The sequence below is a fragment of the Catharus ustulatus genome, chromosome 20, assembly GCF_009819885.2.
Source record: "Catharus ustulatus isolate bCatUst1 chromosome 20, bCatUst1.pri.v2, whole genome shotgun sequence".
NCBI lineage: Eukaryota > Metazoa > Chordata > Aves > Passeriformes > Turdidae > Catharus > Catharus ustulatus.
In genome coordinates, this window is record NC_046240.1 from 9325264 (window position 1) to 9352048 (window position 26785).

Genomic DNA, 26785 nt, shown 5'->3' on the forward strand with positions numbered 1-26785 from the left:
GCGAAGAAAAACGAACACAAGTAAATGAAATAAAGCCATCCTCATCCAGCTGACTAAAGCCCTCCTGAGGGATGAGGAATTGCAATTTTAAACATCCCTCAAGAGTGCAAGAGGAGACTCAGTATTTGTGCATCCTAGGGAGGCAGCTTGAGGCTATAAAAGAACAAAAAAGCCTTTAAGGCACAAAAAACCCTTATCCCTGCAGACATAGCTCATTGGTAAAAATAAGTGTTAAAAAATAAAAACCTTCTGCCATTAAAATGAGTACCCATTAGCCCATTGGATGTTGTTTTTCAGTTGTAAGAAGTGATTTAGATTTTTGCCATGCACTATTTTAATCTCTTGAGTCAATAAACCTTGATAGTGACTTCAGCCAAAAATACCAGCAGGTTGTTTACCATAACAGGGCAGGAAACAGCTGGGCACTTATTTTCATCTTATTGTGATGCAATTACAGTGAGCAGAGCTGAAAGCAGCATGTTTTGTCTGCTCAAACAAATTGGAATTGTATCCAAAAGAACAGGTTTCACTGCAAAAAAAAAAAAAAAAAGTGCATGTCTTGTCTGTGAAACAGGTAAGGGATCATCCCCAAGCCAAGCTACAGCTCCCAGGGCTTGTTTCTCATTTTCTCTCTCCATTCTCAGCTGACCCTGTAAGGTATCTCCATGCTTTAAAGCACAATACAATATTTCTTCCTGGCTTTCTGAGAAACACCTTTGTCAAAATGAATGATCCTCTGCTGCTCTGCAAAGTTAATAACAAATGTTCCCAGCATTGTGAAAGCATTTATTTAGAGGACAGCTGCAGATTGAACTGTTAAAACCAGTGGCCTGCTTGCAAGAAAACTCTTGCACAATTAGAAAATTATTATTTCCCTCCCAGAGCTCTATTAAAACTTCTATTGCATCTGCATATTGGCCAGGTGATCATCCAGATCCTTTTACCCATTAACTAGATTGTTATGAATCAAAATTTAGGAAATAAAAGCATTTTGCTGCTCTGGCTGCCTGTTTCTGGTCTCGTCTCACCAGGAATAAATGGAACATGTTGAATCAACTGAAATATATGTTTCTGCTCTATCAAGGTCCCCACCCAAATGAGCTGTTGGCTCAGAAAATATTTATCCTGGCAGACCACTTATGCATAACTTTGGAAGGCTTGATAGAAATAGTAGCATGAATTTATTGGTGCAGTTCTCAAAAACATAAATTTTGATCGCTGGCTTACACACAAGCTGAGTTCAAACGAGGTTTCCTGTCTCACCTCTTTTTTTTTTTATTTTTTTTTTCCCCCCTTTAGATTTGCATAGTGGCATCACTTCCTTGCAGTTCCCAAGGAAAGCCTCTAATTGCCCATTTGCATAGAGATTTGGCAATTCCTCCTGCCTGTCGGGGTGACTCAGAGGGAGAATTTTCCTAAGGTTTCATCAGATTGTTTTATTCCTTTTGTATTGATAATTGCACGCTGCATAATGCAGCTTCTGGCACGAGCTGCTTTTCCCATGGGATGGTGCAGGGATGAACTTGGCCTGGGGTTCTCACGTGTGGGAGCTCTGGGAGCTGGGATTGGGCTTTGGAACTCGTGGCTTCTTCAGGTGTGAGGCTGAGGGTTGGGTTTGTGGTTGCAGTGGTGGATTTCAGCCATTTGGGAACAAAAAAACCGGCACCAAATGGTGTTGGGGGGGAAAAAGAAAAAGATTCCGTTTGAAAGTCTCGAGATATTTTATGAGTTAATCTGATATCGAAGCCCTTTGATCCTCTATTTACATATTCAGCTGCTAATCCAGAAAAACACCAAAGTCCTTGCTTAATTTGAATTAAGCAGTTAATCCTATTGGGAGTTAAGTACAGATGTGAGGCCCTGATTGAGCCAAGCAGGAGCTGGTGAGCTGACCTGAACCACGCTGCCCAAATCATCCCAGCTCAAAACTCAGCAAAACCAACTCTGGAGAGAGAAGCACAACCCTTCCACCTGATCTCTCCTCATGTAACTCTGCTCTGTGACTCCTGTTTACTCAGCACCTGTTAAATAAAGTTGCAGATGAAAATTTCCCCTGTTTGAACCTCCTCGTTTTGGGGTCTAACGTGCCCAAATCTGCTCATCAAAAGTTCTGTTAGTCTCCATGGAGCTGAGGAAGACACAAAGTGCATGGAAAAATAGTTGCAGGATGAATAATAATTATAATAAAAAGTCCACAAAAGCACCTAGAAGTTGAGAAATTTTGTAAAATATACCTTGGAATGCAGTAACTCACCTTTTCTAAGGGAGCAAGGGACAGTTGTCACCCCCCTGAGCTGGTTCAGAGCCCACCAAAGACAGACAGAAAACTTCTGACTGTCCATTGGCAAGGGTAAATGCTCAGCTCAGATGGATTTAAGAATCATTATTGCTTCTTCAGACCATGTTCTTTTCTAATTTTTTTCCTTCTCCATATATATTTGTATATATATATATCTTATTTTTTCTTTTGCCTTTCTTTGGTTTTTTTACATCTTTTCCTCTTTACAGGTCTTTGCTATTTTTCTTCTCTCCCCTTCCCCCTCCCTTTTGATAGCACAATTAATTCTGTGTTTATTTGACCTCCAATTTGGGGAAAAGAAACAAAAAAATTTACTAAGAGCAGCCATCTCTATAGAAATTTCTCTTTGTTGTGTTACAGCTGATTACTATGCGAGAAGAATATGAAAAAATACTCAAAGGGCTGATTCCAGCATCTTCCAAAAAGGATCTTGAAGACACCATTTCATCTTTAAAATCTCAGGTAAATTCTTATTCTTCAGCATTTTGGGCTGGATAAAAGCCATTTCTTCCAGACAGGAGGTTATGAGCATCTGAAATTTGGCTAAAAATACTGAGTAAGTGTCAAAACCAAATTATGGCAGTACTCACATGCTTCTCACTCAGTGTCATATTTCACAAAACTTTTCTCCTCCAGCTTGTATTTTTTGATCCCAGACTTTTCTTCCAGGAAAAGCTGTGCTTTATTCAGTATTAGGGGTTTTTCTTTAGCCTTTCAGATACAGTTCATAGTTATGTTTCATCTTCCTTAACACTGTTTCTCCTGAAGGAATCCTTTAAAGGCTGCCTAAAAAGGGCAAGGAAGAGGATTAGAAATAATTTTATTTTCTTTCCAGCCTATGTAATAAAGCAAATTGGATATTTTAAAAAGATATTTGTCTAAATGATCACTGTGATATTTTTATATTTTTCTATCTAAAGAGACTCTGATGTTTTGTCTTGATTATTGCTAACCACCAGTTCTTCTACATTAATGCAGACTCAGTATGATTTCTGTGAAATAGACAATTAAATTTCCTGATAGGGATATCCAAATGTCATTGGAAATAGGGAACTGCTGGTTAATTGGGTGTGTTTCTCACATGGTTCCCACAGAAGTTATCTGGGGCTTTTCTAGTCAGTGTGTTGGGAGCTGGAAGGAAACAGAATGTCAGCATTGCCTGACTTCCAATAAATAGCCATGAAGGAGGGTGGAATGATGGCAGTCCAAGGAAAATGCAGGACTGTGCTTGTAACCAAGGTGGGAAGGACTGGGATGTGAGATCTGGGATCTGAGGTATGAGATCTGAGATCTGGGATATGAGATCTGGGATCTGGGGTTTGGGATCTGAGATCTGGAATCAGGGATCTGAGATCAGAGATCTGAGATCTGGGATATGAGATCTGGGGTTTGGGATCTGAGATCTGGAATACAAGATCTGGGATCAGGGATCTGAGATCTGAGATCTGGGTTATGAGATCTGAAATCTGGGATCTGAGATCAGGGATCTGAGATCTGGGTATGAGATCTGGGATCAGGGATCGGAAATCTGAGATCTGGAATCAGGGATCTGGTATCTGAGATCTGGGATTTGAGATCTGAGATCAGGGAAATGAGATCAGGGATCAGAGATCTGAGATCTGGGATATGATATCTGGGATCAGGGATCTGAGATCTGGGATCTAAGATCTGGGATCTGTCCTGGCTGAAGGGAAGAACTGGGACAAGGACAGTGCCAAGCTGGCAGCTCAGAGCCCTGAGCTCTGGGAAGAGCAGAAACCTGAGGACACAGAGTACAAGTTTAGGCTCATTAATCATCACATGCTAATTTTCAGGGCCATTTTTCAAGAAATTATTGATCCACAACATCTCACTTCTCTTTCTTATTCAACCTTCTCTATCAGATGATTGGTAATTTCATGTATTTGGGTTTTCCTCCCTTTTTTTCTTTTTGCAATGCATAGGAATTATTCCATAGCAGAGACACTTCCCCTGGCAGAGGCCACCTTCAGTGGAAGTAGGAAATTTTCACAGTGCAAACTCAACATTCCAGTGTGCAAGGAGTGACACAACTTCAGCCCTCTGGTTGTAAACATTCTGCTTCCACCTCAAGGGATCCCTAATGGAAGTGATGCTCTTTCTGTTGTGGGAAATAAAGAGTTAAGGGTCTATTGGGGAGATCTATTTCCAGTTGACAGTAAAAAGTTATTTCTAAAGACTCCTCTGAGCACTGCCTGGTAGGAAGCATCCCTCTAATCCTGCAATACCTAATAGCTAATCCAAGAACACCCCACCTTTTAATGAGTTAAAAAAAAAATTAAAAACTAGAATCTGATCTCCACGTGCAGAGCTGCTGTAAGCAGCAGCAGCAGCAGCATTTCAAAGGAGGAAAAGTAACTGCACAGATGAAAACCTGGGTGCTCTCCCAGAAATCCGTGGCTGCTGGCTGCGTTTCCACACGCGCTGGCGTCGGGGAGCGCTCGGGGAGCTGGGCTCTCTCTGAAGCACAGGTGTCCTGCTCTTTGAAAATTGTTGAAATTCCTGTTTGAAAACATCAGACAAGAAGGGCACTGGAATCCCTGCACCTGTCAGGATTATTTATTGTTGGAGGAGGATGAAGAGGATAGGCTGGGTAAAAGCATCGCGCGGGGATAAAAATAAACAGCAGAAAAAGAAAATACTTGAGGCTTGGGTGAAGTTTTCTAAACATGTTGCTAAATATAAAGGATTTGCTGCCTGCTTGTGTGCTCCTGGTGAGATGGCCAGCAATTAATAACCATTAATTCTCACACACTTGGGGAACAGGTGAGTACCTTCATCACAAGAGCAAAAGTGCAGGGATCAGAGCACAGGAATCCCATGGGAGCTGCCAGGAGAACAGGAGCTCCCAAGCATTGGACAACCCAGGTGGTGCCACCAGCTGGGTTTAACAACTGGTCTGACTTTGTTCCTGAAGGAGTAGAGAGTGCAGAGCCAGAGCAGAGCCAGGGAAGCCAGGAGAACAGTCTTCTGTTAAATATTAATTCTTCCACACAGCTCAAGTGTTGCTGCGTTTTATTTAGGCAGGAGAGACCAGAAGAATTCTTTTTGTGAAATGAATGCAAATATATTAATTGGAATTTTGTACCCTGTTTTCATGTGGGATGTATTTTACAGGTAAGTTTTCTGCAGAAAAGACTCCTCCAGGAAGACCTGAACGTCTACCACGCCAAAAAGTACGGGATTATCTTTGATCAATTTGTACCATTTCACACCTATGGGTCCCACTTCTTGAAATTCAAACCCTCCAACACGGGTGCAGTTTAAAAATCTCCTTATTTTCAGTAAACAACATCTGAGAAGCTTTCCCCAGTGCTTAGTCAGTAGTGCTAGAGCAGGATCAGAGAAGCTGCAGGTGCTTTGCAAGTCTGGGCTTTGCCTGCACGTCCAGGACGAGGCGGCGGCTCCTGCACAGCTGCGGCTCCGCAGTGATGCCACCTCCTTTAAAGATAGAAAACAATGATGCAAGGCAGAATATTACAGATCACATCTTCAAAGGACCGGATCTCCACGAGCCTGAGCTGCCTTCTTTTTTTTTTTTTTTTTTTTTTTTTAATTGGAGAGGTTTACACCCTCCAATATAAATTATGGCAAGTGCTGCAGCCATAAAAAGCCTGGCTGTGCCTTTAGAGTAAGTGATTCACGTGGAGAGGTGAGTACAAGGGAACTTCCTAGGAAAGCCACTCCATCTTTTCTGTATTTATAGACATTGGTGGTGTTTCATATCTCACATGAGGGTTTCTGCAGCTAAGAATGTGTGCTCGTAAAAATAGCGTCAGCATTTGTGAGCTATTTCAGCAACTGTGAGGTTAGCAGTGTGAGAGTTGTGTGAAAATATTAATGCTGCATTATTTGTTAACAGGAATTAGCTAAAGCTAACTGGAGACTGAAAATGTCATAAATCCTTGGTAATAAGTCCAGCATAGGTAATTGTGTTAGATAAATAGCAAGCTCCAGACCATTGGACCCAGCCCTGCTTTCAGCCTGTTGTGTTTTTCTGATGAAAATGATGAGATCTAACTGACAAAAATCTCTTCCTTTCCAGGTAGCTGATGGATCGGTGGGATCTCTGTGATTGCCAAATGGACTGCTTTGAATAGGTTTGAAGATTTGCCTCTTGTAAATTATAATGCAAAGATTAGCAGTTCTTTTGTTAGCACAAAAAAAATGAACTTCATGAAAACATATTCATAGCTCATGCCAGCATGGATTTTGTTGTATCTTCGTTCCATTTTTTTTATCATTATTTTATTACAGATTTATGCTTTTGATCCACCTTTGACGCCACGCTGAGCTCGCTTACCGAGCAAGTAGACTTTGCTCTACTAATATTTTTGTTGCCCCTTCCTAATCCCATTTTTTTTCACTTTTAAACATGAAGAAAACCCCATTTTCTATTCTTATTATTATTACTGTCCCAAGGTATTTTAACATATTTCGACATTGTTCTGTGTCCATGTGTTTACATAAAATTAAAATATTATTTTCTTATCTTTTTGTTTTGACATTATTGTCCTGCTTGAGCATCTCACTCACCTCAGTAGCCAGGGGAGTTTTGTGTGGCTTTGTAAAGTGGGGATGTGTTACAAGGGATTATTTGGCACAGGGCTGAGAGCACTGTGGTGGCACTGCAGGCAGCTCTGGCTGTCAGTGGGGTTGGATATTCCAGGCACAGGAAATTCCTTAACAATGGGCTGATGACACAGCCAAAGTGAAGTTGGATATTCCAGGCATAGGGAATTCCTTCTCCATGGGCTCATGGCACAGCCACAGTGAAGTTGGATATTCCAGGGAATATCCAGGGAATTCCTTAACAATGGGCTGATCACACAGCCATGGTGGGGTTGGATATTCCAGAACATGGAATTCCTTCCCCATGGGCTGTTAACACAGCCATGGTAAGGCTGGATATTCCAGCACAGGGAATTCCTTCCCCATGGGCTGATGGCACAGCCATGGTGGGGTTGGATATTCCAGCACAGGGAATTCCGTCTCCATGGGCTGATAACACAGCCAAAGTGAAGTTGGATATTCCAGCACAGGGAATTCCTTAACAATGGGCTGATAACACAGCCATGGTAAGGTTGGATATTCCAGCACAGAGAATTCCTTCCCCATGGGCTGATGGCACAGCCATGGTGGGGTTGGATATTCCAGGCACAGGGAATTCTTTAACAATGGGCTGACAACACAGCCACAGTGAAGTTGGATATTCCAGCACAGGGAATTCCTTCCCCATGGGCTGATGGCACAGCCATGGTGAGGTTGGATATTCCAGCACAGGGAATTCCTTAACAATGGGCTGATAACACAGCCAAAGTGAAGTTGGATATTCCAGGCACAAGGAATTCCTTAACAATGGGCTGATAACACAGCCATGGTGAGGTTGGATATTCTAGGCACAGGGAATTCCTTCTCCATGGGCTGATAACACAGCCACAGTGAAGTTGGATATTCCAGCACAGGGAATTCCTTAACAATGGGCTGATAACACAGCCAAAGTGAAGTTGGATATTCCAGCAGAGGGAATTCCTTCTCCATGGGCTGATGACACAGCCAAAGGTGTTGTTGAAGGGTCATGAGTGATGTGGTCCCATGGGCATGTGCTGGCTCTCCATGACAATCCCAGGAGTCTGATTAGATTCCAGAGGATTTTCTGGGATGAGGTTTGAGGGGCAGTGGGAGGCTGAAGGACCTGGTCAGCCCTCAGAGCTGGCCCTGCCTCCCAGCCATGGGGCAGTGTCCATTGGAACATTTGGGATCTGCCGAGTGTGGGAATGGTTTTGTTTTTCCTGCCTGTGGTGTTGGGATCAGGGCTTGAGAAGGGGCCAGAAATTCCAGTTCCAAGTGCAGCTGTGGTCCTGGCAGCTCCAGTGAGACCCTGCTGGTGGGGATGGCCACCTCTCCTGCCTCACCACGGTGTCACCAGCACTGGGTTTGGAGGCTCCCTCTCCCTTGATGCCGTGGTGGAGGCGGCTCTGCTGCCAAATCCCAGCTCTCCAGCTGGGCTCTTATCTGCTCCTGGCACCCAGATCAAGGAGGAGAGGCTTTGGCAGGCTGGCTCCATCCACCCCTCCTCCTCCTGGCACACTCTGTGCCAAACCCTGGCTCTGGTTGTCAGCCCAGCCAGGGCCTGGGCAGGTTTTCCACCTTCCTTGAATCAACAAGTGATTCTTCTAATTACAGATAAGGCTGCTCTGATAAAGGAGGAGGTGCTGTGGCAGGTGCCACAAAGCCTGGCCTGGGGGAACGGGGAGATGGAGGAGCAGGAATTGTTGGGATGCACTGAGCTAATTGTGGGCAGTAAAATGTTTTAATGCTTTAATGTTTTTAAACAGTTTAATGTTTTTAAACAGTGGCTGGGCTGTGCAGGAGGAACAGGCTGTGGGCAATGGGATGTTCCCCATGTCCAAATGACAGAGGGGGGGACAGTGACAGCTCCTCTCATGCCTGAGGGAAATGAGACATCTTTGATTCTGCTTCTCTGCTTGTGTTTTTATGTTCCATCTGTGTGGGGTTTAGTGCCTTTGACAGCAGGAAGGGCTGTACATCCATAAAGAAACACATGGACACTCTTTTTGCTACTTGAATTCCTGAATTTCCTTCTTTTTGGTGGAATTGGGTTGTTGATGTCACTGATGGTCATAAAGCACTTTGAGAAAAGTAGATATTGGTCCATCAGGGGGCTTCAAAACTCTTGTGAAACTCAATCCAGCATCAACAACAGCTTGGGGACCACTTTGAAACTGCTTGTGAACCTTGTAAGAACTTAAATGTAAGTTTGGGTGGAATCCTCTTGTAGTTGTTAACATGGCTCTGATCATTTTTGTAACAAGTAAGAATTAGAGTCCAAAGAGAAGGATTAGAAAGATTGCCATAGTTATTTCTTGCCCTCTGCCTCTCTTTTCCCCACTTGGTAAGGAATTGCCATCTGCCAGGAGTTGCCTTTGTTGTCCCTGAACAAGCTCTGGCCAAACCAGCTTCAGTGTGGCTACAACCTTGTTTCTATTTTGTATTTATTTAATTCACCAACTTTGCTCCGTGACAGATTGTATCACTCTCTATAAATCCCCTCAAAAAAGTCACCATAACATTTTTCACCTGTACCAAGGGAGGTGACCCTTACCAAGGTGCCACTTTTATTTCAGTACCACTCACAGTTCTGGTGTTACATGGAACAAAAATGGGATCCAAGGTCCCTCCTTCTGCTTGCATCTGCAACAGAGCTTTAACTGTGCCGGGGACAGCAGGTACTCATGGTGCTTGCCCAAACTTCTCCTGATTGTGGTGGTTTCAAACTGAGAAATAATTTTGCTGCACAGAAAAAAAATATTTTATAGTGATTAGAAGAAAACATTTATTGAATTTTCTGGAAAACGTGCACAGCTTTGATCCTGATGCTGAGAGGTCTTGATGAAGAATCTCTGTAGGATCTGATTTTTTTTTTTTTTTTTATTCTCTTAATGCACTGCAAGTCCTCCCCAAATCACAGAATGGACTGGAGGCACCACACTGCTAAAATATCCTTGGTCCCATTTGGAGGGTACAAAGGAAAAGTGAGACGTCAGATATTGTATGAAGAAGTTTCAGAACACAAGGTCATTTTAATCCAGCCTTTTTTTTTTCCCAAGGAGCTATCTTTTCCAAGCTTTGATATTTTCTTCAGAAAGGTCATTTCCTTTAAGCCTTTGTCATTAAAGACTTGTTCTTTAAAGTGTGCTATCAAAGCATGCAGAAATTGCAAGTTACTGAAACTAAAATGCATGATCAATTTTAAGTCTGCCTACTAAAGCCCTCTTAAAATTAGATGTGCTCTGGTACTGGTGGCTTCTTTGATAAAGCCAGAGGAAGATATGCAGTTGGTCAATTCAAACCACAAAAAAAAAAAAAGACCAAAAAAAAAGATAATTAAATAAAACTTTTCCTCCCTAAACTGGAAAAAAAATGTGAAAAAGCATTGAAAGAACTGAATGAGAGTCTGATCCTCCAAAAACGTGTCTTGTGTGAGAGAGGAAGGGAGTGTGCTGTTATCTGGCATTTGTCATAATGCAAATAAGGCAAACCCCTGGATAAAATAGCATTTATTTACCATTTGCTGTATTTCTAGTGGGGCTGATCCTTTCTCTCCAGGTGATACAAACCCATATTTTAGGAGAGATGCTGGAGATTCCCTCCTGTTGTGGCTGCTGGGCTGTGGTGCTGAGCCCTGGGCAGGATCCTGCCCTGGGTGACTCGGTGTCACCTCAGCAGGTGCCACCTCAGGGTGTCCCTGAGTGCCCTTCCCTGCTCCCTGCACTTTAATCCTGGCAGAGGAAGAGCAGGGCTTTGCTGGGCCTGAGCTTTGTAATATAAATGTGTTTTTTTGGTGTGACTTTGATAATGCTGGAGGGGAAGTGCTTGGTGGTCCCTCTGGGCTGGTTTGACCCTCAGAGTTGTTTTCAGCATGGTCAGTGTGAGGTGTGGGGTTTTGAGCAGGAGAGTGAGAAATGCCAAGGATAAACTGAAATAATATTTATAAATTTGTGCAACTCCCAGAAGCTTTCTCACTGATGTGAGCAAATATTTCTGGATTTTTTTTTTTTTCATACAGCAGTCATTTCCAAGTAAATGTACAATGTACATGCACCCATATGAATGCAAAGCTGTGAAATAGCTGCATGGGTGCTTAGAAACTTCTGGTTAGAGATCTGAAGTCTAAAAGGGACTAGGAAGTGGCCTAGGGACACTGTTCTTAAAACTTCCCTGAATTAATTTTCTGCTTCAGATCCAGTGGGTTTGGCTGAAACAGATCATCTCTATTAGAAAAAGAACTATTACCCAAATATTACTGAAATCCTCTTTCACATTGTTCCTGCCTGTGATCAGAAATTCCCCCCTAAATTTGCTGTTATTAATTACCTTCTCCTTTTAATTTGTGACTGCTGCTTTTTGATGTCACTTTTTTGCAGTTTTCACTCCCTCTTTGCACACCTCACCTGCAACACTGTTCCATCATCACAAAAGCACAGTTATATATTATACATAAATCAGCGTAGCTAAAAATATTCCCAGAGATTGCAGAAGTTTCTCCCTAAGTTGATTCTTCTAATTGTTCCCAGGCTGGTGGAAACCAGCGCAGGGACAAATTTCAGAGCTTGGGAGAACAGCAGGGAGAATGCAGGGGAGGAAATGCTCAGTGAGTGCCTGTGGTTAAAGCCTTGCTGGAATCACCCTGGGAGCAGGGCTGGCAGTCCCAGGGCTCCTGCAGATGTTGTGCCCGAGGTCACAGCCTTTGCCCTTGCGTGCCACCAGCTTGGGAGCCAGGAGCCTTCCCGGGCAGGAGGGGGAGAGCAGGGCTTGTCCTCCCCCCACACTCCGAGCTGTTTTCACAACAGAGTTTGGGTTTTGATGCTTTGCCTTGATTTGAATGCCCCAAGGGCTTTTTGATTGAGCGTCTTCCCAAGCTAATGTCCTCCAAGAAAGTCAATCAGCCTCGGTAATTAACGATGTGCAGTTATGGGTTGGGTTTGTTTGTGTGCTGACCCTTCATCCTGGCTGGGGTGGGGATGGGGATGGGGATGGGGATGGGGATGGGGATGGGGATGGGGATGGGGATGGGGATGGGACTTTGGGGGGGCTCAGCTCACAGGGGATGAAGGTGTGAACCCAAAATCACACTTTGCATCCTCAGTCACCTCTGGCTTTAACCTTTTCTTGCCCATGGAGAGGTGAAGACGTGCTTGGTCCCTCCTCAAGCGCTCTGATATTTTCCCTGCCAGGCAGAGCAGTGTCAGGGCACAGCAGCTCCAGGGAAAGCAGTGACAAGGCAGAGCATTCCGGGGGGACAGAGGAGTGATGTATTGACAGCAGTGCTGCCTCCTGGATGCTCTGAGCACAGATGAAAGGCTGGCAGCTCTGCTCTCGATGGGCCGGGGAGCTGTGCCGTGTTTCACGCCGTTACAAACCGTGTTTTCCTCCCTGTGTGGCTTGACAGAACAGCGTGTTTAACCTCAGAGTAGATGGATAAAACAAGGTTCTCTGTCAGGACTGCAAATTCATGTTTCTGTCTGCTCCTAAGCTCTGTCTTCCACTCCCAGCCGTGGCTGTTTCCATCCTGCAGATAGGTGGGATGTTTTTGAGGGGACACAGCAGCCTAAAACCTTGATCTTTTAAATCTTAATTGGCTGTCCTTCCTATTTATGCACCTAAACCACTTAACCCCATGGAAAAATGCCTTCAGTGCCTGAAGAAAAGCCCTTGCAGTGATTTGCTCACCAGCTTGGCTCACATCTGCTCGTACCCAGATGTTGCCCCAGTTAAAAGCAGCCTCCACTTAATCCCAAGTGTTCAAAACATCTTGTAGAGCCCTGCATGGGAGTTAATGTGTAGCAGGGCTCTCAGCTCAGCATCTCTGAATGCTGTCCAAGGCAAATCCATCCCCAGCACGTGGCATTCCCATATGGAGAAGGAGAACAGGGACCCAGCTCCATCCTGCACGGCCCATGTATGGAAAAGCTCGAGCACTGATGGTCTCTAGCTCAGAGAATGGTGTAATAATTAACAACAGCATCTGAGCCTCACAGCTCCTCACAGCCTGTTCCCCCCAGAGCTGATGCTGGGTCCAAGAGCCCCATCTTGACTGTTGATCTCCTTGGGGTGGATTGGAGGCATGGAAGATTTGTTGCTCGTGCTTTGGCACATCTGTTCAAGAAATCAGATTGGCATTTCCCTTGGTGCCAAGAGCTGGGAGCTGTGGAGGGGGCTGCTGCAGACCCCCCTGCATGGACCACAGCTTGAGGGATGATTTGTTGGCATCTCTTTGTTGTTGGCTCACAATCTTGCCCCACTCAGCAGTGCAGGAGAGAGCCCTTGATGGATAACAGCATCTCCCTGCTCCCAATCTGATGGATGGGAGCTGTTCAATGTGGTGCCTTCTCCTGGGAGTGATGCGATTCCAGGGCTCTTCCAGGACATCTCAGAGCACCCCCTGAGTGTCCTAACGAGCCCCCTAACGAGCTTTGTTCAGGGGCTGCGAGCACAGCTGCCGTGGGGACAGCTGGGAGACGCACGGAGCTCCTGGGCCCTCCATATGGATGCTCTTGACCTCTGGGCCTCTGAAACTCCATGTGGCTGCTGAGGACACTGGAAAGGGTCAACCCCCTCTCCACACCCCCAACAAAAGGAGGTTTGGCAGACACAGCCAGGACCAAGCAGGGACAAGGTCCTAGAGGGAGGTGGGGGAAGCGCTGGTTTGTGGGGACGCGGATTTGCAGCGGAATTCCGGGCTGGAAAAGCAGCTCCCACCCTCACAAACCTCGCTGGGTGCCCAGTTCCTGGGGCCAGACGGGTCTAACGGGGCTGGGATCAGCCACTGCCATGGAGAGGCCGCTGCAGCTCGGCCGGGGTGACTTTGAACCCCCTCCCCATCGCAGAGCTTTGTTCTCAGGGCTATTGTGGGGCTGCCGGAGCCAATCCCTGCCAGCCCCGATTCAAAGTCCAGGTGCCAACCAACTTGAACTCTCCAGCATCCCCGCCGTGAAGCAATTATTCCCTCAGACACATTCATTGTTCTCATTACACCATAAATTGTGAATGAATTAAACATGCACTTACCACTATGCAGCACAGCTGTCAAGGAAAATAACACACCAATATCGGGCTGGATCCCACTCCCGCTCCTCTCCCAGGAAGGTTTGCTGCTCACAGGGAAGGAGGCAGCAGCCAAGCTCGCTGGGGCTGGTATTTTCTTTATGGAGAGGCCAAATCTCTGTTCCCACTTAGAGCAGCCCAGGGCAGGACTGTCTCCCTTGGATTTGATGTTTTAATTATGGTTTTTCTCCCCTTTTGGCCACGTCGATGTTGCTGCTGCACAGAGGGAAGGCTGGTGCTGAGCTTCCAGACATCCCATGTCTGACTTGGGGCACTAAATCCTGCCCTGGGTGTGAGAGGAGAAATCCAGCCTTGCTTTGGCTGGTGGGATAAAGCCAGCAGCACTCCTGTGCCTGGCCCAGAGCCCCCAGCCCGGGCACTGGATGCTGGGCTCACTCCCACAAGCATCCCAGTCTGTACTGGGAATCTCACTGTGTGTGACTGGGAAGCTGTGAAAATGTAATCCAGCTGCCTGAATTGACTTTAGGGTGCTGGATGCACACACACACACAGACACTTTCCCAAGAAGTAGCATGGACTTTTATTTATTTTCTAATCTCTACTCCACGTCCATGAGTTTATTGAGCAGGAGCAATCTCCTGGCGTGTCCAGATAAATTCCCTGATTGTTCCTGCTCCAAAGAGAGGACCTGGAGCTGGCAGTTACCTTGGGGTACAATGTTGGGATTCACCAGACAGGATTACAGAGGGGGCTTTTCTTCTGAGTGCAGGAGCTGGAAGTTTGTCTGCATTTCTCTCCTTGCACCGCATCTCCAAGGAGGTTTTCACTTTCTAAGAAGGATGTTACCCACTGAGCTATTCATAGCAGTTAAATGAGAAAAGGGGTTAATAAAATACACGCTAGAAAAAAGAAAATAAGATTAGAAGGACTGATGTTTTGGCTGTGAGGCCTTCAGTGGGCTGTAGAGAGATGGGGGAAAAAAGGAACAAGATTATTATTTCTTTTCTCCGGCTCAAAGAACTTCATGGCCAGAATGGCACCACTAATCCAATTTTCTTTCTAACAAGTATTTTATCAACACCTCTTTCTTTTTTTCTCCCCTCTATTCTCCTTCCTTCAGTCTCTGCACTGACATCTGATTAGCTGCATTAAAATTAAGGTTTCAGCTGCAGGCTGGCTCTGCTCACAGGGGCTCTGAGGGGCTGGGGACCCCCAGGACTGTGCCCATCTCCCCCCTGGGCACACACAGCCCCTGCTCTTTCTGGGCACCTGGTTTTCCCTGGCTGACCACAGCAAAGTCTCTTTTCCAGGCACTCAGCCCCGCCTGGCAGAGGATCAGATGCAGCTCCACTGAAAGCAAACAGCCGCCTTTCCGAGGGAGTAAATATTTCGCAACGTGTTACTTCAGTCTTATTTATTATGAACATATTTTCCCTTTTATCCGGGGATTTGCTAACTCTCTGGAGTCACAGAACCTCTCCTCCCCCCCTGCCATTCCAGGGGATCCAGAGGGTTTCACCCAGCTCCTGGCATCGTCCCCTGCTCTTTCCCAGGGACACCTGAGGTGGGAGGTTTGCTGTCAGCAGTGGTGTTGGGCGGTGGATCAGAGTGAGGAGAAGTTCCCAGTCTGCCCCAGTATGTCCTGGAGGGGTTTCAGGCCAATACATGACAGGAATGGGTAAAACATGAGGAGTTGCTCTGCTGTCATTTGTGTTCTCTCCTAAACCTGCTGGAGGGAGAAAAAGGGAAGATCTGGTGTGAGGGATGGTGCTGGAGCAGGAGTGGCTGGGGGAGACCATCAAGAGAGGATCCTTTATCTTGGGCAGAGGAGAAAATTAATTAAAGCCTTAGAAGAAGCTGATTAATCTTCATCAGCCCATGACTGGAAGGGGGAAGGTGCTGCTACACCAACCTCCCTTTCTGGAGGTGTGATGGGGCTGGGGCTCTGGGGGTCCTGGGGAGGTTCTGAGGTGGGGTTTGTCCACCTGTGAGCACAACAGCAGCTCTGGGGCTGCTGGCACTGTGGGGTGCAGCCTTTGCCTGGGTCACTCCTGCTCCCCAGGGGATAAAAATCCCCCTGTGTGTGTGTCAGGAGCAGAGGTCACAGGGGAGTGTGCTTGGCCACCCTGCTGCTTTCAGAGGGATTGGGATCATGTAGAGCCAAGAGATTTTTCTCCACTGTGTTCGGCTCTGTTCCTCCATATAATGAGCTGGAAAAAAAAGATTGAGTAATAATCACAGTGCAAGAGGGGGTGTCACTGTGGGATGAGCCTGTGCTCCCAGGGCTGGGGTTTCCAGCAGCTGGGGAGGCTCCCCAGGAGCTGGGCTGTGCCCTGACCCAGCCCAGGCAGCCTGTCCAGCAGCAGCACTTTTACAGGAACAAGGAGAACTTTATTCCTTTGTTACCTGCTTGGATCACCTCCCTCTTCCCTGAGCATCCAGGTGCTGATAACTGGCCAAAGATCAGAGCAGCAGGAGCAGGAACGAGGGGCTGAGCCCTGGATTTGCTGCCACAATTTGGGGTTACTGTTTAGCCAGGAATTAGCTGGCACAGGGGCCCCTCCTGGTCCTCTGGGTTTGTGCATGGAGGGCTCTGAGGTGCACAAGCAATGACCTGCCGTGGTTTGGGGTGCAAAGAAGCATCTCAGGCTGTTCCCATTTGTTCCTAATCCTTCTTGGCTCTTCTCTTCACTGGAAAATCAGACCATGTTGGAACACGACCTTGGTTCAGCATATTAATTAGTGGGATGTTGAAGATAGGTCAGCAGTTAAGTGTAGGCAGGCACAGTCATGCTCAGAGTAACGTCAGGGGCTGGGTGTTAATCCTGCAATTCCAGAGGGGTTCACTCAGCTCCAGCTGGGGCAGGGACAGCCAACTGGACCTTTTCACTCTAATTTGAGTTTTGATGGGAAATCACAATTTTCTGCAAGCAGAGAGGAGTTTCCAATTCATGCTTTTTTGTTCCTCTCTATAGCAATGCTGAAATTGCAGGGCCAGTTTCAGCCAAAGCCCAGGACGTGGGGATTCTGGGATGCACCATGTGTGCACATGGTGGTGTGACAGGGATGGGTGACACTGCCATGGCCCAGCCACTGTGTGCTCCTCCCCCGTGCTGTCCTTGCCCAAACTTCCACGGGAGATGCCATGAAATGCAGAGTAAAAACTGCAGCTCCCGTGTTGTGAGTTTAAAGAAGGTTATTTACATGCAATATAGTGTTTATCAGGATTTTCTGTGAGTTGGCTCAGTTTTCTTTGGGAATCCTTTTCCCACAGCACATTTCCCACTGATCTGATGGACAAGAACCCCCCTGAACCAGCAAGTGACCCCCCAGTCCAGGCAGCACCTTGGGGTGCACCAGCCATGACCTCCCTCCATTTCCTCACCCCAGCTGTGCTGTTGGATGTCCCTGCCTGGTGTCACCTCTGTCACCAGCCCCAGTGCCACGTGCCTGCTCCACAGCTGCCGTGTCCGTGCAGGCTTCCTTAGCATTTCTCAATCAACGCTTTCTCCTTAGTGGCTGGGGCCGCTGGGACCTTTGAATGAAGGTGGAGCCAGGCCAGGGAAAGATCCTCTCCTGAAAAATTATAATGAAAGCAATAATGGTTGGGTCCTTGAGCAATGCCTGCCTATGACAATCGTTGTCTGGAGGCTACTTAATTACGAAATTCTGTTCTCAGCCTCGGGCCTCACGGTCTTGTGCCTTTACTCTCTCTTGAGCAACGTTTTATTGCTATTGTCCTCAGCCTACTTCGTATCAAGTTCAGAGTGTCTGAAAGTTATACGAAATATATGTTAATTTCCTATTGTATTTGCACGTATTTCTTATATTGTGGGGTTTGTTTGGTTTTTTATCGGTATCTGAAAGCCTAAAGCTGGGATTATCTAAAGGATTATAGCAGAATTAGGCACCCAAAGCCAATTGATTTTTCACTGTGAATTAGCCAAGTGCGTTTGGAGGGCTGGAGGTTTTGGTCTGTGCTCATGGTTTCAGGTCCACCTTGTAGCATCTCTGTAGAGAGCTCAGCACAACTCGGGTGGCCCTGCAAAGGTGCTGCAGCAGGAGCAGTCAGAAGGAAAGTGCAGCTATGGAGAGGGAGACGTGGCCCTGAGACATTAAACCGCCTTTGAAAATCTCCCTCTGACTCCCTGAGGCTCTCTTGAAAACGCCACTCTAAGTTACCATCAATTTTGATAATTAAGCACTGATTTAATTTTAGAGTAACAATAATTGTCAACATTTTCCAAGCCAAGCACCTTAAATTAGACACGCAGCTCGGAAGGCTGGCGCGGGATCAAAGCGCGGCGGCGCGAGGTTTTCGGGAGATGCTGAGCACACACCGAGCCTGTGCTCAGGACTTCACAAACCCAGGCCATGTGGGCTTGGGCCCCTGCCAAACGAGGTGCACTCAACATGCGTTTCAACACCTCGCTTTAGGCACCTCGGATTAAAAAAAATTAAAGGAAAAGGGTTGGCTGGGAGCGTGACTCTGAATTCCCCCGGTGAGAGCGCAGCTTGGCTGTGGCTCTGCGAGGACAGGGCTGGTGACACCTTGGAGCTGTGACAAGGACAGCAGGACCAGGACACTGCCAGGTGGATTCTCTGAGCTCCTTCCCCGGGTTTTCCAGCCTCCAAGAAGGGGCTCCAGCATCCCACGGTGGCTTTGTGGTGTTGGCAGCAGGGAGGGGTGGCCAAGGAGCCCTTGGTGACAGTGGCAGGGATGGAGCCATGGTGACAGTGGCAGGGATGGAGCCCTTGTGACAGTGGCAGGGATGGAACTCTTGGGTGACAATGGGGTGCAGGTGGCAGGGATGGAGCCTTTGGTGACAGGGGTTGCAGGTGGCAGGGATGAAGTTTTTGGGTGACAGTGGGGTGCAGGTGGCAGGGATGCCGCTGCTCCCAGTGAAGGATCCCCTCTGCAGCATCCCCGTGGGATGGAATCCTTCCTGAGAAGGAATCACCCTGTGCCAAAGCCCCTCGTTTTGGGGTGGGGCCGGGGAGGGTCCCCAGCGCCCATCCCGTGTCCTGTCCGTGCAGGGCGAGGTGTCCTGGCGAACATCAAAGGGGGATGGAGCCAAATCTTTATTCGGATCTCTGCTGCCTTTGATGAGGCTTCACCTCGCCGTGCTCCCCACGCCCAGCCCCACCCCGGGCTGCTGCTTTTGCTTTATTTTTAGCAGTGATTTGGAAATTGCTGGGGCTCCTCTTTTTTTTTTTTTTTTTTCTTTTCTTTTCTTTTTTTCTTTCTTTTCTTTTCTTTTTTTCTCTTTCATTCCCCCCTTTTTTTCTCCTCCTTTTTCCTTTTCTCCTATTTTTCCCCCCTTTTTCTCTTTCTTCACAGTGCCCTGTCACAGCTCGGTGTCCCCAGCCCCTGAACCCCCAGCCAGCAGTTAAGGGCACATTCACACCTCCTTCCCTTGCCTTGTCTCCCCTTTATTCTTATGAAGCTCTCATTGATTATTGCCCTTAAATTCCTCAGTCCGGTCATAGATAAAAGGATAACCACTTCAAAGCAAAGTGTTAAGAGTTTAACCTCGAGCTAAAAGAGTGGACAACAAGGTAATTGAGGGTAATAACTGATCACAGACCTACTTTCAAAGGCACATGCAAGCCTCACTTTCAGATGGCTTTAATTTTATTAACATTTGTAGCAGCTCTAGATGCTTTTGAATCATTACAAACTTCAAAGCTTGAGGTAACACTCCAAATGGAGAACCTGACACCAGGTTTTTTGTTCAGGCCCACATCATATTGATAGTCTCTCTTGCAAGCATGTAACATCTCTTCTCAAACTATAAAAACCTAGATGAAGAAAATATTGCCAATAGAGAAGATCAAAGCCTGAACCTCCCTTTGAATGATCCCAAAGAAGTCAAAACAGAAAACAACAAGGGGAAAAAATGCATCTATATTACTCCAACTGTCTTTATCCATATTTAAACTTCTCTGAGGATGGATCATTCTCCTTGAGTTTTAGCAAAATGTTTGGCTGATCCTCTGTTTCTCTTTGGATATTTGGAGCTGGCCCTTTAGCTTTCTGTGGCATTTAAATCCAAGAATTTGGGACCAGCACAAAGAGGAGCAGCCCTGACCCAGCTGGGAGAGCAGCCAGGTGAGGCAAACCTAAAAAATACATTTATAAACCGAAAACACAGAGACTAAAATGAAAATTATAAAACCACCCGCAGTTCTCCCTTCTGCAGCCCCTGATAATCCCAGGAATAAAGGTCATGTGTGGATGCTGAGCTGGTTTCCAGCCAAGTGGGGTCAGTGCACAGGGATGTGCCCTGCTGGGTTTGCAGCCCCTTGTGCCTGATCCCAGTGCAGCCATTCCAGGGCCCACACAGTGAACGAGCCCAGGAATTGATCCAGGGTATAAATAGCCATTTTCTTTGTCTATTTTTTGTGAGGGAAGGGTTATTTTTAGCCGGGTGAGTTCCCTGAGCTAATGCCTGAAGCATTCACAATGAAGGGGGTGGCCCAAGGAAACGGGCTGGCCCTGCTGCCAAAAAACACATCCCTGCTCCCCTCTGCAGGGGCTGCTGCCACTTCAGCTGGTGCCCAGGCTCTGAGCAACTTCAGTGGTCAGGGAGAACCTCCCCAGCCTCTGGAAACTCATCAAGAGAAGAAAAATTACTTGGGATTTATTTTTTTTTTTCGTGGTGGTGTGCAGCAGTGTGTAATCCTTCCCTCCTGCAGCAGTATTAGGCAGGTTATTATTTCAGTGCACTCCAGGACAAAGGGCTGGGTTTGGCTCCAGGGTGTTTAGCAGAGTCTCAGCTGTGACTGCAGCTGGTCCAGTGGTCACAGAATCATGGAAGGGTTTGGATGGATGAGACCTTAAAGCTCATCTCATCCCACCCCCTGCCATGGCAGGGACATTTCCACTGTCCCAGCTGCTCCAAGCCCTGTCCAGCCTGGCCTTGGGCACTGCCAGGGCTGGGATGTTCCTCCTGGGACACTCAGAGCTGCCCCTGCTCCAGGGTGGGTGCTGGAGCACAGTGGGGTCTCCAGGCTGAAGCTGAGCCAGGGTTTTGTCACCTCCTTGGAGCCACATCCCAGTGCTGGCTGGTGTCAGGTGTATCACAGGAGAGCCTCATTATCCCTGCTCACTTCAAGAGCAGATGTCAACGTGTCTGAGCTTGTGGAAACCACATCCTTTTAAATGAATTAAATAGCTCTTGAGCCTGCTCTGATATTACATTCTCCAAGAACTGAAATCAATTTAATATAAGCTGTTCTCTCTGTTCTTGGGTTGGGCATGTGCCTGTGTAATGAAAGGACAATGGTCTATTGCTTAAATCTATGGAATTTATCTAATTTTATTGTCTGAACTTATGGCTAGAAGAATAATCAGCCATTTCAGCATTTCTTTCATTGAGTCCATTATCAGACAGGGTGGATGACTGGAACCCAGCACTAAAACATGCTACAGGTGCCCAAGGCAAGCCCTTGCAGACCTGGAGCTGCACCAGATGTGCTCAGAAATCACCATCCCTGTGGCCAGTTTGCTCCACTGGAGCTGCTGCCCCTCCTGTGCCATCCCCCAGGCCAGCCCAGAGCAGCAGGTGCCCCATTTTCCTGGGAGCTGATGATCCCATGACCTCCAGTGAGAGGGACACATCGTGGCAGTGCTCTTGGTTAATGTAAGCAGCCAGGCATGGGGTGGGGATCATAATCAAAGTGTTACTTCCAAAGTTTTATTTTCCATTTCCAAGCAAAGCCTTTCATCCAAGACTGAGATGAGGAAGGTGTTCTCCTTCCAGCTTGCCAGGGGCTTGTGTGGAAGCTCTTACTTCCATTCCAGGCACAGAGGTGAATAGACCCTCAATGTATTTCTGAAAAATTCCTCAGAATCTGAGTTTTTTGGAGTGTGAAACACCACAGCAGTGGGGTTGTCCTGCAGCCAACCTGACTGTGTTACCCACAGCAGCATTTCAGCTTTTACTGCTTTCTAGGAGTTTTTAGGGTTTCCCCCAGGTGGAAATGTTCCCATTAGAAAATAACTTATCTCAGGAAGCAGCAGCTGGGAATCAGGAGGTGACAGCAACCTCCTGCTCCCCTCAGTGCTTCCTGCCATGGTCAGCATCCCCTGCCAGGGCTCCCACTGCTCCAAAATTAATGAGCTGATCTGCATGTTTGATTAGAAGGGCTCTGATTAGACGTGTGGAGGGGATGTGCTGGCCTTTTCCAGGGGAATGACAGCAGGGTAGGAGCTGCTTCAGTGCCAGAGGATCCTCCTGGGGATGGGTTTTGTTACCTGGAAGGGCTCCTGGAGGAACAGGAGTGCTGGGGAAATGATTATCCAGACACTTGTGAATGCTACCAAAAAAAAAAGGAGTCGGGGAACTCTCAGTTGTGATGTGAAAGAGCCTGGAATATGCTCTCAGGATAACAGGAGATTTGAGTTAGATTTGTTTTCAAATATTAAAAAAACCCCAAACTGTTCTAATTTCAGGACTGCTGGGACAAGAGGGAAAATTCCAGAAGCTGGTTTGGGACTGGGGATGCAGAAATGGGGATATGGTCTGACAACACTCCAGTTCCTCCTGATTTCAGCAGTGTGAGGTTCTCAGTCCCCCCAGGTTCTTATGGGGAGAAAGGACACTGGGTAATTCCCAGGCTTCTGTGAAAGGATTAGAAAGCAAAAGGAGAAAGGATTAAAATAGTGTTTTGATGGTATTTCCTCCAGCATGATGATTTCTAGTAAAAAGAAAAAAAATCATTAATGAAATGTATGTCCAAACAGCTTTTTTGGATCTGGTCAGGAGACAGACTGACCTCACACTCACCAAGTTTCCTTTCCTTCTAATGAAAAGGGAAAACAAAGCTGCCAATATTAATTATTTAAGGATTATGGTGGAGGTTCCCATGGTGGAAGAAAACACCTTTCCATACAATCAATAGGGCTTTGGCAGAGGAAGATCCAATCTGCTAAAAAGAAATGTAGATAAACTGGGAGAAGGGGGAGCAGTAAAATGTAACTTCAGATGAAATGGCAGCAGTAATTTGGTGCTGGTTTGGACACAGGTGCTTAGGGGGGTGACCTGAGGATGTGGGGGGTGAGGCTCCTCTCCCCAGCCTGCATTTCACACCTGGAAATAGAGGCATCCTTCAGAAAATTAATGTTTCATTTGTGTCCAGCTTTTGAGAGGCATCACCCAGCTCCTGACAGCACCACGGGGGCTGGAATCTCACACCCTTCACTGTCCTTAATTCTGAGAATTGAATGGACAGGCAGAAACAAACCAAAGCAGGTATAATTTTAGGGTGCTCAAATTTGACAGCACGCCTAAAAATAACCGTGCAAAAAGGGCTTGGGGTTTTTTTGGTTGGTTTTTTTTTACCCCTGGAAGTGAAAAGTTTTATTTGACTTTATGATCTGAAAGTTTTCCACTAGTCAGGAAAGCCTGTTCTCTCCTAACCATTGTCTCTCCTGCTGCTTTTTCCATTACCATCCTGCTTTAAGGGCTGTGTGGATCAGGATATTGGGGTCCAGGAATATTTTTTATTTTGGGATGCCCAATAGCAGGCAGGGTGGGAGTGGGCTGTGCAGCCCAGCAAGCTGCACATGAAGGGTTAAACTTCATACTGCAGCTGCAAAGCCCAATTTCTTTATTTCCTGTTAATGACATTATTGCCTACATAAAACCATTGAAACATGTTTCTTTCATTTGTTTAATTTCAAATTCTGAGCACACTAGCTGGAAACTATGTTTAATAGTTAAACTCAAAACATTTGGGTTTCCTTCCCTCGCTGAGATTTGCAGGGAGTGCACTTCATCCTTAGTTGGGTTTGCAAGGAGCCATTTTTTACACAGCCATAGGAGCCAGCCAGAAAGCAAACCAGATGAAATTGCAGAATCAAATCACATCAGTTCAGCCTGGTAACACATCATATATTTCCCTTCCTCTGCAGTCAGGCCAAGATGCCATCAGCCCCGAGTCGTGTTCTCCTCCAGGAGCATCCAGAGCCAGGACACCCCTCTGTGCACGCAGGAGAAGGGCTTCCCTGAGCATGCCTGGAAAAAATGTTCCAGTTTCCATGAAAAAATGGAATGGAATCTCCTTCAGGCCCTGCTGGCAGGGATGCTCCTGTCACTCCCCACCTTCCTGCTGCTCGGGGGAGCACAAGGTGGGAAGGAGGAGGGCACACAAAGGTGGGTCTGAGCCACCTCAGATTGGAAGGGAAGTGTTTAAATCGGAGCCTGTTTGGCAGATAAAGCTGCAGGCTGCCAGAGACACGGTGTCTGCTGATGCTTTTAGCAAAACAGTTTGTCCCACTGTCTGGTTTGTCCCCTCAGGGTGATGGACACCCTTGTTGTGTAGAGCTGATTGCTTGTGTGGTGGAGTGTCTGAAAGTCTCTTTTTGGTTATAAACACTCACAGGATTAGAGCATGGAGAAACTGGGCTTTGAACCACTTCAGATCCAGCTTCTCCTTGGCACCATGTGCCCAGAATCACCATTGTTCTGCAGAAGCTGAAGTGGGTCGAGGTGGCAAAAAGAGGAATGTGGCTCTGAGCAGGACTGTGAGGAGTCATCACTGACATGACCAGAGCCACACTCATTGTTCTGCAACAGCAGTGCAAAGAAATCTGTATTTGACTAAAAAAATCAGGAGGATTTAAATGTTACATTCAAGGAAAAGGTGCAGGGACACCTTCCATCAGACCAGGTTGTTCCCAGCCCCGTTCAGCCTGGCCCTGCACATTCCCAGGGATGGGGAATCTTGCAGCCCTGCTGTCCTTGTTACCCCAACAGGGAGGTGCAGAGAAAATGATTCCTCATTTGTGCACGGTGAGGAAGGGGTTGTGGAAAAAAATAAATCATGGGAAGTTGGTCATAAATATCCTCATCTACCTCTTGTGCCCCCACCCTCTCTTCAATCACTATTCTGTGCAGGTGATGGAAGGAGTTCAGAAATGTTAATAGATAGCAAAGTGCTGGTGTGTGTTTTATCAGCTCTCCTGGAACGGTTAATGCTGATACCGTGCCCCTTTCAAGTCTAAAAAATCTGGGCAAGCGTGTGCAGATAGCAGGGAGTGCACTGAACAAAACATCAAGGAAAGGAGTCTGTAGGGGGGAATGGAAATGGTAAAAGGATTATAGGAGAGAAAATGTATCGGACTTATCTGGCGATACTCGGTAACAAAAGTGTGTCAGTTTATGAAACGAACTTCAAATCCCATAAAACTAATTGTGTGTTTTCTTGTCTTATTTGTGAGTATCTCTGGCAGTGCTTTCCCCCCCCCCCCCCCCCACTGGAAAAGCATGTCTTTGTGTGGATAATACCCTGTGCCTGCAGTACATCAGGAGATTACACAGCCCATCAGGTTCATACCTCTTAAACTAATGATGTTAAACTAGTTTATTAAAAAAAAAAAAAAAGAGAATAACTTCAAAGGTTCACATGTGGGTTGCAAACCTCTCATGTCTTCTGTATACAGGGCCTTCCTCTTATTTTGATCAAGACTGTTCCCAGCACTTGTGTTGAAATAGTCTCGAGCCTTTGATCTCGTTATCAACGTGACCACCAGTGCGAGCGCGGTGACAGAGGGTGACAGAGGGTGACAGAGCCTGGATCCCACCCTCTGTGGGTCCTCCCTGGGCTCTCCCTGCCTCTGGGGACTTCTCCTGCTGGGAAAGTGGTTTTTAGACCCTGAGCCCCTGGTCTGATCTGAATCACCAGGGTGGGAAGAGTAACTAGGGTTTTGGGGAGTTTAATGCTTGGCCAGGGAAGGGCAGGCACAGGGATGGAGTGGGGAGCAGGAGGGGAGGGGTTGGAGGGGTCTTGGAGGAGGTTTGACCCCCAGTGGGGGCTGTGCATGGAGAGGAGGGAGCTCAGCATGTTTGTTTTGTGTTTCCTCCTTATTTTCCATCAATGTGACTCCCTGGAAGTGTCCAAGGTCAGGTTGGACATGGCTTGGAGCAACCTGGGAGAGTGGAAGGTGTCCTGTCCATGGCAGGGGCGTGGGACAGGATGAGTTTTAAGGTCCTTTCCACCCCAAACCAGTCTGGGATTCTGTGATTCAATGATCCTATGGTGGTTTTAGCAGGGGTGCATCAGCAGGGTCGGTGTCAGGCAGCAGCACCGAGCTCTGCCTGATGGTGGGGGCTGGACAGGCTGTGCTGGCATCTCTGGGATTTTGGGGTTCTCCGTGAGGAAGGCAGCTCCCTGTGTCCCTGTGCACAGGGAAGGACTCTGACTCTGTCCCCTGGTTTAGGACTCATGGCTCCTGGTGAGCACAGTGTGGGCACTGCTGGGGCTGCTGGGTTTGGTTTGATTTTTGATTGAGCTCCTGGTCACTGTCCCCTCCACAAAAACCCTTACAGGGACCAAGAGAAGAGCCCTGTGCAGCCCTCAGAGCCTGCTGCTGTCTGAGCTGTGTGAAGGCAACAACCCAGAACCTGTCTTTTGGAGCAAAGCAGCTGCCTTGTGGGCAGGCAGGAGCCAGGTTAGCTGGGTGCAGCCAGGAGGAGCCCAGGCAGTGAGCCCTGGCACATCTGCAATGCTCCCAGAGCACTGCAGGCCTTAAAGACCCCTCTGCCTTTTTCTTTCCCTCTTTTTAAAAAAAATTTTTTTGACTACCTGCTCTAAAAAAAGCTCGAAGAAAAAAAAAAGGAAATTTAATTTCTCTTTATTGTGTAGCTTCACTGTGAACTGATTCTTTTAATCTAAAATTATTCCTTTTTGGTGGCACAATCTGACTTCAAGCTTCTTTGCTGCCTTGAACATGACACACAGCAGCAGTCAGAGAGGAGGGGACAGGCTGTGTCTGGTCTTTGCTGGGCACCAGGAGGGCTGAGCACGGCTGGAGGACACTGCTTTAAACAGCTTTTTGCAGTCCTTTTCTCCCTCATTTATCTGAGGCTTTAT

At 47.0% G+C, this 26785-nt stretch overlaps 1 protein-coding gene across 4 annotated transcripts in view; it reads left to right on the plus strand.

Annotated features, from left to right (window-relative positions):
- Positions 1-23992, plus strand: part of CEP112 (centrosomal protein 112) — a 174748-nt gene extending 150756 nt beyond the window's left edge. The window contains exons 25-27 of one of the 4 annotated variants that reach the window (XR_004419831.1): positions 2660-2761; positions 4243-5493; positions 6363-6402. Coding sequence is in view for 3 of the 4 variants with exons in the window: in XM_033077050.1 (XP_032932941.1) it covers positions 2660-2761; positions 5435-5493; positions 6363-6366 (165 nt within the window). In the remaining variant the exon portion in view is untranslated. Of the gene's footprint in view, positions 1-2659; positions 2762-4242; positions 5494-6362; positions 6823-23825 lie in introns of those variants that run through there. The other 3 variants (XM_033077052.2, XM_033077050.1, XM_033077051.1) reach the window with 3 other exon arrangements.
- Positions 23993-26785: the final 2793 nt, after the last annotated feature.